The 11,743-nt window shown below is 34.8% G+C and overlaps 2 protein-coding genes across 2 annotated transcripts; one reads left to right on the top strand and one right to left on the bottom strand.

Annotated features, from left to right (window-relative positions):
- Positions 1-4,879: 4,879 nt before the first annotated feature.
- LOC149526706 (small polypeptide DEVIL 19-like) lies at positions 4,880-6,271 on the top strand. Its single transcript, XM_089784941.1, has one exon. It carries the CDS (start codon positions 5,297-5,299, stop codon positions 5,471-5,473), a length of 177 nt encoding a protein of 58 aa, XP_089641067.1. The 5' UTR covers positions 4,880-5,296; the 3' UTR covers positions 5,474-6,271.
- A 337-nt stretch (positions 6,272-6,608) lies between these two features.
- On the bottom strand, positions 6,609-10,280 carry LOC110424451 (4-coumarate--CoA ligase 1-like). Its single transcript, XM_021439014.1, has 5 exons — positions 9,194-10,280; positions 7,888-8,086; positions 7,548-7,761; positions 7,349-7,451; positions 6,609-7,062 (listed from the first exon to the last, which is right to left on the bottom strand). Exons 1-5 carry the CDS (start codon positions 10,190-10,192, stop codon positions 6,946-6,948), a joined length of 1,632 nt encoding a protein of 543 aa, XP_021294689.1. The 5' UTR covers positions 10,193-10,280; the 3' UTR covers positions 6,609-6,945.
- Between the last annotated feature and the right edge of the window lie 1,463 nt (positions 10,281-11,743).

Here is an 11,743-nt window from a genome sequence, read left to right as displayed (position 1 = left end):
CCTGATGCTAAATCTCGCGCCACCATCAGGTTTTTTTTTTTTTCTTCTTCTGAATAGGATTGGCAAGTGTTTCCAGTTCCTAGTTAGAAACCAAAAAAGCTGAAAACCGGGAAAAGAAAAAAAGACCGTTTGCTCAACTACCTTTCAAAACTTGCTCTTCCAAACCTAACGGTCACTAAGACCCCAAACCCAAAGCCCAAGCATGTTTGGACTTTAACCTTCTTACCTGTTATAACACATGGGTTTGGATAATAAAATGTACTGATTAATAATGGTTTTAGAGAGAGGAAAAATCTGATATGTGGACAGCTGGACATTGTAGAACATCTATCAATCAAATTAAGTAGTTGCAGATTTGGGAAGAGTTTCAAAAGGTCGGTCTCTCCTGCCTTGTGGGAATTCCCATGTTTATTTTATTCAAGTTTTCACGTTTTGGGCTTATCAGGGACTAGTGGGTTGGTGATGCGTGGCATGTGGTATTTGACTTCCGCAATATCAATCTTCCACAATGATTTTGAAACTTTTCGCATCACTATAGTTATGGTAAACATAGGGATTCTTGTTTTCTGAAATGAAATCGTTTAATTTATATTCATTTGAGTTAAATTTAAATAAAAAAAATATTTATATGATGTTTAATATAAACATGATAAAATTAATCTGGTGAAGCATAAAATCAAATAATAATGAATCAAATAACGTAACAAAGGAAGGCTGGTGCTTTGATTAGGAGGCTAAGCTAGTTAGATAGGTGTGATTGTGGTTTTAATATTGTTGTCACTATCATGGCCTATCAATTGAAAATTAATGAAAATAGATCCAAAAATTTAACTTACCATTCCAAATGGTTTGGTTGCAACAGAAAGTAGATGTGGGTAGGTCAAATTTTATCCAATCTCATGGAGATGTAGCTTCTTTTTCATTCATATGCATGAAGCAGTAACATGGAACGGGCTAAATAAATTTTGTTTCCAGCTATAAACTATTCAATATTTGACTGTTCTTGGACTCCAATAGACTTTAATAGCCATGTTACATCATTATATAAGTGATAATAAATCGTACATTAAGGTGGCGTTTGGTATCAGAAAAGTGAGAGTACATTCCTGCAATGTGTTCAATCAAATTACATTGCAGTGTTTGTTTTGCAACAGACCACTGTAATGTAAGATTACAATGCAATCACATTATAATTAAGGGATGTAATATGATTACAGTCCAAAACTAATGCAATCACATTACATTGTACTCTGCAATGTTCTTAAAGATAATTGTACCTTTTAACTTTATTATCTTATTAAAAATATCTTATATTATTATAATTAAAATAAAAAATATTAAAATAAAATATAAATAATAAGAATAAAATTAAAATAAAATAAAATATAAAAAATTAATTTATCATATGGTAAACAAATTATAAATATATAATATAAATAATTAAAGAAATAAAAATAAAATATAATAAAATATAATAATAAATAAAAAATAAATATATAATATAAAAAATAATATTTTAAAAGAAATGTATTATATAAAAAATTAATAAAAAAATTAAATATATTAAACTTATATTTTAATAACTAAAGTTAATTTTAAAAATTAATATTACATTCCCAACAAAGTATTGTAAACCAAACTCGCATATTATTTTTTTGTATTTTAATTATTATTTTACTTGCATATCAAACACTGTAATGTTATTTTTCTTATAATCACATTACTTGCAATCACATTACCTGTAATCATATTATATAGTAAAGTATCAAATGTCACATAATATTCATATTACGGCATGTTGAATCGTTTTATTTTGTATAACCTAAATCTTAAAATTTAAATTACGTCCTTTTCAAGTTAACTGATACATGTGCGACGTGGGCCAATTTAGTTCTTGCTTGGCCTTAAAAGTGGTAAGCCATAGTGGGCTCCCTCATGAGTCATGACTCAGCCTACCAAGATTGGAACGTTTCGACATGATAATTTCAAGCTCGAGCTTCTCAACTGTTTGATTCTAAGTTTATAGTCAAAAATAAAAAAGTTCATAGACTCTAGTTGTAACAGATTTTATGTTCATATGATTTTATTACATATTTATTTAGTTAGATCAACATGAAAATTACAAATTCTTTTGTGATTTGTGCTGCGTCAACACTCAACTGTGTATTTATTGATAATCAACCATTCCCAAATTATAACGAATGGGTAATAAATATATGCATGTATATTCCTTGCCAGTTTGAACAGAATCTCATAAGCCAAATACATAAAATGAATTTGCCCCGTGTTGTTTCCGATAGTACTTGTAGAGATCTTTCTAGATCTGATTCAGAGCCTTGTTTAGCTTGAATTCGCAAAACACAGTCATATGCTTGAAAAGAATGAAACATTTGGATCCTGGAAGAGCAAGATATCATTTGCTGAGTATATCTGGTATGCAAAGTATAATATCCAAGAGCAACTGACATGTTACCTCGTCACATGGAGTGCTTAATCTTTAACAGGGATAGTAAGGAAGAAGTTTACTCATGGAGATGATTGAACCTATCTAGCATCGAAGCCTTTATGCATGTTACTCTGCTCCGGACTGCTAATTTGTGAATTGGCGTTACCATCCAGGACAAGTTTACCCCGGTTGAGGGGATATTTTTTTGATTTTCTATGTTAGTGCTTTCTCTCCAAACAGTGTTAGTGGATGGTGATTTATATTTTATCTGGTTTCTTAAAAGCCGGCTCTCTCTCAAATCTCAAAGGGAGCACCTTCACTCATTTCATTATAAAAAGGGAAATGATAAGTATATTGATTTATTAGTTCTGTACGTCTACATTCTTCTGTATCATTATCTTACTTTGATGCATTTCCAAGTTGTAGCAAAACATCCAAAAGCGTACACCGTCGATAAAGATTGCGAGCAGAAATCTATGTAATTCTAACCAGATGTACTTATCCTTGTACTCGTTTTTAGAAGATTGAGAGATGATAGCTTTTGATTCACGCAAGCATACACATACATTGCACATAGATGATGAACTAGTGATCAACTTGTAAAGTAAGGCATTTGATAAAGAGCATGTTCCTCGTTTGAAGAGTTAACGCTACTCAGTTATCGCTTGATATTCTTTGTTTCTTCTGCATAGGAGCACTTTGTTAATTGTAAACATTGTATGCTATTCTTTATTAGAATCTAAGCAGAGCTTCAATTTCATACCACGTATGAGCAATAAGGATACCAATGGTCCAAAGCTCTCAGAGCTGATAAAGAACAAAACTTAACCCTGTTGCTAGCATAAAAAATGAAGACTTGAGATCAAGTCTCGGCCTTTTATTGAAGTTTTTCAACGTTTTTGTTCATTTATTATCTTATACTAGAAGCCTATAAAAATAATGTGTATTAAAAGCTTTAAAGAGGAAGTGCAGGAGATATCAGCAGTAGCATTTTATGGTGATGGTGACATAGGATGCATGTTCTGCATCAGGGACTTGAGCAAAGCATGTATGTCAATGGAGATAGAGGTGTCTCCATTGACTAGAAACACGATACATAGAAAAAATAAAGATTCCGTATCCAGATTTGTTGGAACGATCATATTCAATATACTTCGAAAATCTTAGCGATTAGGTTCAGCTGTAAGCATGCATTTCTGAATAGTCAACAGAGTAATGTTAGTCTGATGGTTTCCTCACAAAGTATGATCTTTTCCTTGAAGCAACCTTAGCTGTACAGTGTGTGGTTCAAGAAATTCACATAGTTTGTCTTATACCATGGAAATCGACAAGTGATAAGCAAGATAATGCAGAATCTTGGGATAACATCAATAATTTAATAAGCTCTAGGATAACAGAGTCAATAATAGATATATCCATGCAATAAATGAATACCGAAACTACTGAAGCACCAGCTTGCAGTTCAATTAGTTTTTATATAAGCTTTTGCTTTGGTATAGTCTTTGAACATTAGAGCAAAGGAGACGTAATCAAAGGTTGGTATATTTTCAATAGCTGAAACCATACGGGACACTGATAATTATATAACTTACTTCTTCAAAAAATAATTAGGAATGATTATGACTCAACCTCATTAATTAAGATTAAGATTTCTTGTAAGAGTAAAGTCGGTTTAGTGAAATTATTACTTGTCATGAGTTTCAATAATGGTGTTACTGTACTTGTTTATAAAAAAAATGGTGTTACTATACTCATTACTCAAATTTAATTATAAATAATAATTTTTTTTATATTAAATTTTAATTTTGTATTTTTATTTATAAATTACTTATAATTAATGTAATATTTGTTAAAATTTATTAATCATTTTAAATATGATTTTCAATTTCAATTTAGTAATTTCATTCTTATTAATAGTATAAATAAAAAAAATTAATTTTTTATCTTGAGTTTAAGTCGGATTGAGTTTGAAAATGGGTACCTTGTAGTTTATAATTAAATACTTGAATGCAGATTTTTTGTAAATATTAACAATGAGTTTGGATATTGCTTATAAAATTTAATTGAGATTAAATAGAATATCTTACCTTGGTTGCTATTCCTAAAAATAATATTGACATATTATATATAAAAAAAAAACAGTTGGTATTTTGATTCTTTAATTTCACACCCAACGAAATAACATCGGATGCTGACAGATTGATTTTCACCTCTTTCCTTCAGTGACAATTCCATTATTTGGAGGACAAAAAAATTGCTCAAGATTTTATTCCCTCGAGTGAGAAAACAATTCGTAAATTAAGTTGGGAGTATGAGCCACGGTGGAGAAAATCCAAGTAATCCAACCAAACCAACGTCCTACCTCAAAATTGAGGCCATTTTGCCGGGCCAGTGTTCCCATAAGCCATATCCATTGCCTTGTCTTCATTAAACAGCTCTCCACTTTTCATGCTGACCTTTGCCACTTCTCTAATCCACATTACTTAATTAATTGATTATCGATCTTCCTCATCGCTTCCAACCAATAAAGATTATTATAGAGGAGAAGGCAGAGAAGTAGTTATTTAGTTGTATGAGGCAATTATATTGAATAAGCAGTAAAAGCCTAAGGACCACGTTCACTCCCCTTTTGTATAGAAAACTATGCTGCATCTTCCATGCGAATGCAAATCCCTCAGTTTCTGAACCTGACCATGTTCACTTGCTTCCTTCATATTCCAGTTAACCTTTCTCGGATTTTGGGATTGTGATTGTATATATACTTCACCCTTAACCCACACGGCCCCAAGCTCTACGTTGAGCTTTTTTTCTTGTCTAGCTACTCTAGTAAAGTTTACTTTTGAGTTAGCCATGGCTGAGTTTCACTCCCAACAATACAACTGTGGAGTCAAGGCCTCGGCAAAGAGAAAGGGGCATGGCTTCTCCACCAAGTGTGCTTCCTTGGTTAAGCAGCAACGTGCTCGACTCTACATCCTGCTCCGCTGTGCCACTATGCTCCTTTGCTGGTACATTCATGGTGATGACTAGCAAGCCACATCCTCAAATAGTGTTTTCTTGATCAGTCCCATCTTCACCAGCGATGAATTTTATACTCTCCATTAATTGGGCTTCATCAATCATGCTAACCCTGTTTGGTTCTATGGGCTACGGTGTGGTATGTCTACAATTTTCTCCTAGTTTCCTTTTGTGTTTTTGACCTGATTGGAGCAATCCCGTTGGGTTTGAGGGGAACCGGAGAAGTTTATGGCCGCACTCTTGCTTTTTCATCAAGCTGACTCAAGCATGATCTTGGTGGAGTTGGTATATGACTCTTATGTAATAACAAAAGTTGTTTGCCTGTTTCAATTACGGTTAAATGTAAACTTTGTATTAGGCGTTTTAAAAGTATATCACTTTTTCTTTTTCCTTCACTTACACAACCCTTCGCAATTCATTTTGGGTAATTGGAGAAGTGCCATAAATTAAGCAATAGCCCTGAAGAAAGAATGGAGGAAACACTTACAGACTCACACAGGTAATGGTTGAGCTGTGTAATAATGTGTGTGATTGTCACTTAAGGATTACATGTAGTATGGCACGATCTGATAAATTCACGGAGGAGTCTGCTCAATTTGCCAGGAAATGACAGATGTTAGGCATCAAAGCATGAACAGGATTAGCGGGTGCCAGTTTTCAGATTGAAAATTATATTTTGCACAATGGGGGGACCAAAATGTCCTACGTAACTCTGCTACAATTAAGGCATAGTTTATGCATCTTGTGTCCTTAGCAATATATGTATAAACTTCTGTCTCCAAGATTTTCTATGCCTGTCCGAGGAGGGCATCAAGCAACCTACACAGTGAATAGTTTTCTCCGTTTAATCTTTTTCCATAATAGCTGTTTTTATGCAAGTGGAGTTCGAATATCAGGTGCAGTGGCCAGCTTTCGCATTCTAACAGTTGCCTACGAATGATGTGATGATAAGCTACTCTAGAAATTTGATGATATGTTTTTGAATATTTGTTTGTTTCATGCATCCACTTATTAATTATAAGAGGAGTGGAGCAGAGCAGACAAAATTGACAAAATGTAAGAAAGAGAAGAAAAGAAATCCTAGTACTAGGGTGGTCCAGAATTCAGATTGGCTTTATCCAAAACAAATATCTAAAGCCATAAGGAATTTACCATAAAATGGAAATCTATATTAGAATTGTTTTTGTGGTCTCAAATTGCAATTTGCTATGAGATACTGTTCTTACAAATAATCAGCACTTTCATCCTCTTCGGTTTACCAATGAGAAAGAAAAAGAAAGAAGAAACAGGATATTAATCAAATAATATGTCCTCTAGCAGATTGAATTCTTTATATCATAATTTACATTCTTTCCAAACTCACTTCATATAGCAGATTGGAGGAACATATATGAACTGTACCATTTCTTTATAACAGGGACCCTTTGCACTCGGTGTATATTATTTCAAACTTTGATGGCAGTGTGGGGACCTGGAAACTAGTTTCAATAGTTTCCAGTAGCCAGTTTAGCTCTCAATTCCTTTCTCAAAATTTTGCCTGATGGTGCCTTTGGAATGGCTTCAATGAAGAACACGCGACTAATTCTCTTGTAGAACACCACCTGCACCATTGCGGAGAATATAAGCACCATATCCAGGGTCATCAATCACCAAGGCAATATTAATAAATGTTTAATATTCCAACTTGACGTTTTAAACATTAGATGAGATTTCATTTGATCATTAAAAAAACTTACGAACTTGATCTAAAAGTTTTTATGTAAGTTCTGTCCCTCCAAAACTGGACCACTTTCACCATTCACAGTTATGAGCACCGCATTTAGCAAGAATGTTTTAAGTATATCTGTGTTTTTATTTCTTGCCAAAAATTAGCAAAACCTAAATTACCTGTTTGGAAATGTACTGCTTGATTTCATCCTCACAGAGTTGTGAATTGCCTGATCTGACAACAAATGCAACAGGAACTTCCCCAGCCGCTTCATCCTTCATGCTGCAAATTGCAGATAAATATTGTTAAGTAAGCCAGAAGACATCAAACCAAGAAAGTAATTATGAAACTATAAGCATGGATGGTTATTTCACTTACGCCACCACGGCAGCATCAATGATATCAGGGTGGGCAATGAGCATAGCTTCAAGCTCAGCAGGAGCAACCTGAAAACCTTTGTATTTGATCAATTCCTTCAATCGATCAACGATAAAGAGTTCATCATCATCATCAATGTAACCAATGTCTCCAGTATGTAACCAGCCTTCTTTGTCAATGGTCCTGGCCGTGGCCTCAGGGTCATTAAGATAGCCTGGAATATTCAGCAGACGTGGTTCATGAGTTTTTTTTTTTGCAAGAGTCGTGATAAATTCAAAATTGGGTGTAAACCATTTTTAGTGCAGAAAATGGAAAAGCATTTTTATTTTTACTAATTTACCTTTCATGATCTGATCTCCTCTAATGCAAATCTCTCCGGCCTGGTTTCTTGGTAGCGAGGAGCCGGTGTCCGGATCAACAATTTTCATCTCTGCGTTTCTCACCACAGTCCCACAAGCCCCGGATTTTATTTCAAATGGCTCCCTAGCAAATCCCAAGCACATTGCTAGAACTGGTCCCGCTTCCGTCATTCCGTATCCCTGTAAATGTACTTTGCAATTAAAAATAAGGTCCTTTACCTCGAACCGTCACATTCATATTCAATTAAAGTGCGTTAAAGTAGGCGTCGTCCAGTTGTTGGAAAAGCCCAAGATACCAAACTAAGCGGCAAGATATATAGGCAGCCGGCCTGCCTCCACCAGTTTAAAGCAAAAAAGAAATTATTAATGGAGCACTAAAGTTGATTAGATGTGTTGGACAAGAGACTTAGGTGATGATTGGCTAGGTTAAGCTTGATCCCGACATCGATTTTATCATGTTTAGTGGGGCTATAAAACATCAAACCTCGACCCCAGATTATTAATAGGATGAGGTGTCCTTGTCTATGAAAACTACTTAGGTGCCAGTATTTTCATTTCAATTTTCTTTGGAAGGAGGAGTTGGTGAAGGATTTATACAAAAAAGTAAACTTATGGGAGTACCATTTATTTTTTATTTTATCGTTTTCTTCGTATGGTAAGGCACAGAACATCAATCAGTGCAATCAAACTTCAGATGTAGATCATTATATATGACATATTATTAAGAATATTATTTATTGTTTTTTATATATACGCTTAAAAATGTGGAGGGTGCATCTTAAAACTTGAAGACTTGAGAAAGAAAAAAGTGTGTCATTCCTTTTTTGGAAAAAAAGAAGGAAACTTTAAGTTGTATGCCTAAAATTAATGTTCTCTCCCCCTCCCCCCTTAAAAGGAACATAAATTTTTCTTCTATATTTGTAAAGATGACTTAGTTATGAGAGTGTAAAATTTGAATTTGTGATCATAATAATATTTGTAATTAAACACAATTTCTAGCATTGATGATCACTTGATTCTCAACGGATGTGAAAAGATATTATTATAAGAATTTTATTAAATCAAAAAATGAAAAACAAGTTCTTTTAAAATCCGAGTCAATATAAGTATACATGCAAATGGAGATTAATATATCAAATGAATTTAACTTTCCAAAAAAAATTTATCAAATGAATTTGACTTGAAACCTTTGAAATGAAGATTTGTCAAAACTCTAGGTGGACCGAGTCTAACGAGTCTAACATGGTTGAAACCCAAAGACGTGTAAGAAAAATTTAACTCTCGTACCTGCCCAAGTTTGGCACCAGGAAACTTGGCTCTTACAGCATCCTCAAGCTCTTTACCCAACGGTGCCGCCCCGGACTTCAACATCCTTACAGAAGACAAGTCGTATTTTTCAGTTTCCGATGACTTAGCAATGGCCAAAACTATAGGTGGCACAATCGGAGCAATTGTCACTTTGTATTTTTGTATCAGCTCCAACAACAACCCGATTTCAAACTTCTGCATGATCAAAATTGCAGCCCCAACGCGTAGCCCGCAAAGCATAATTGAATTCAGCGCATAGATATGAAACATGGGCAGAGTACATAGGATCACATCTTCACTGTGGAAATACAAGTTGGGGTTTTCTCCGTCGACCTGTTGCGCCACGCTCGTGACTAAACCTTTGTGAGTTAACATCACCCCTTTGGGGAGCCCCGTGGTTCCTGACGAATAGGGTAGTGCCACGACATCTTCTGGAACGATGTCGACTTCAGGGAGATCATGCTCGTCAGCTTGAGTTAACTCGGAGAAATGTAAATAGCCCTCTGGGGCTGAGTCAATGCACATGATCTTGACGTCATTGTCCTCGGCAAATTCCTTCACTTTGTCAAGGTAGCAGGCCTGCGTGATTATGAGCCTGGCGTTGGAGGCTTTTGCTTGCTTTGATACCTCCGCAGGGGTGAAGAAGGGGTTGGCAGCCGTCGCTATGGCGCCAAGGTATGAAGCGCCGAGAAATGACAGCACAAACTCTGGAGTGTTTGGTAACAAAAGCATTATCACTTGGCGTTGATGGATGCCAAGCTTGTTGAGTCCTGACGCGACTCTGCGAGCTGTGAGCTCAACTTCTGCGTACGTGTACACCTTACCCGTCGTCCCATTAATCAAACAGGGCCGGGAGGCCACCTTCGATATGTTCTGGAAGCAATATGAATGTAAAGGAAGGTGCTTAGGGATATAGATATCAGGAAGCTTTGAGCGATAAATGATTTCCTCTTGTTGCAATTCTGCTTGGGGTGCCATCGGGGACTTTGGGAGTTGAGCTGCGCAAAGAAAAAATGTGTTGAAAATTTTAGGCTTTGTAAGTTATTTTGGAGCCTGAGAGGAAATGATAGCTAGCATTGATATTGATATAGCAAGCAGATTAAAGTTGGTGAGGACGGTTGGTGGAAGGACAGTATGGGGATTTGGGGGATTGTTGGAGGGTGAAAGTAGGAAAGGGGTGAAAGGACAATTGTGGAGTTCGTTGATTGGAGAAACAAAGGAGCATTCGAGGGTTGGTGAAGGTGGTTTTTGGTGGGGAGGATGGGGTCCATGTTTGGTTGTGAAAGATGGCAAGTTGACTCAGGAGATGTGGCCTATGTCAAGACGGCTTTTTACCTACCACAAGACGTCGGAGAAATTTGATTCTGCTGGACCATTGCCCTTTACCTACCACCACTCCGATTGTGCTAAGCAAGACCCAAAGCCCAGTCTCAGTTCCCTGAAGGCTCGAGCCTTTTCTAGTTTGCATCTTCATCAAGCCCACCTCCAATTTGTTGATGAGGCAAGTTCACATCATGATCGCGATGAAGATACTGCCATGGTTATTATTATTCTTGACATAGGAAATTAGGGAAAATACTATTCTTGACACCCCGCTTTTTAAATTTACTGCCATGGTTATTATTATTCCTTATTGTATTAGATCAATGTTGAGTATATGATTTTGAGTTTTATATATATATATATATATATATATATATACGTAAAATATGTCTAAGATGTCTTTGAATTGAAAAAATCAAACTCAAGAAGAAAAGGCCAAATCCCAACCGGAATACAGTTAATGACCATGGGTCATAGGTAGACTGGCCTGAAAATCAAATATTATCGGTGACATGGCATCTTTGACAGTCAGCAATGGACGCTGATTTTATTATTTGTCTGTCTTTCTCTTGTGAAGGGTGCCGTCAAGAAATGTATGCTCTGTTTCATGGAGGAAGTTTCATTTCTAAATAAAGCAATAAGGAAACAAATTTCAACAGCTCTTACGGAAGAAATGGGGAAAAATAATAATATGGAGTATTTTCAACAATCTGGGTGTGTCTTTTTCTTTTTATTTCAGCGACATCATTACGTTTTCATAGCCCTTTGTACTACATTTTGAGGTTTGAAAATTACTACGTTACATCCGCAAACTACCAAAATAAACAGGTAACTCACCATCGCAGTTCCACGTGCATTTATGATTTATTTACACAGCATGATGTTTTATTTTAGGTGGTGTTTGGTGTTTCTGTTGAAAATATTATTATTGAAAATGTAATTATTAAAAAAATAATTTTACAGTTTTGTACAATATAAAAAAATTATAATTATAAGTAATGTGATTGATAAGAAGATTACATGATAATGTTTGATTTGAAAATATTTTATTAAAAATGTAATATAAGTTTACAAAATTATCTTTATATATGAAAATATAAAATTAAATAAATTTTTATTTTTATATAAATTTTTAATTTTTCAATTTTATTATTTAAAATAATAAATAATAACAAAATAAAAATAACATAATATTTAAATATTTAA

Source organism: Theobroma umbraticum, unplaced genomic scaffold (genome assembly GCF_002168275.2).
Source record: "Theobroma umbraticum cultivar Fairchild unplaced genomic scaffold, ASM216827v3 scaffold_204.0, whole genome shotgun sequence".
Classification (NCBI taxonomy): domain Eukaryota; kingdom Viridiplantae; phylum Streptophyta; class Magnoliopsida; order Malvales; family Malvaceae; genus Theobroma; species Theobroma umbraticum.
Note: the sequence above shows the minus strand (reverse complement) of the source record. Positions and strands in the feature narration are given on the sequence as shown.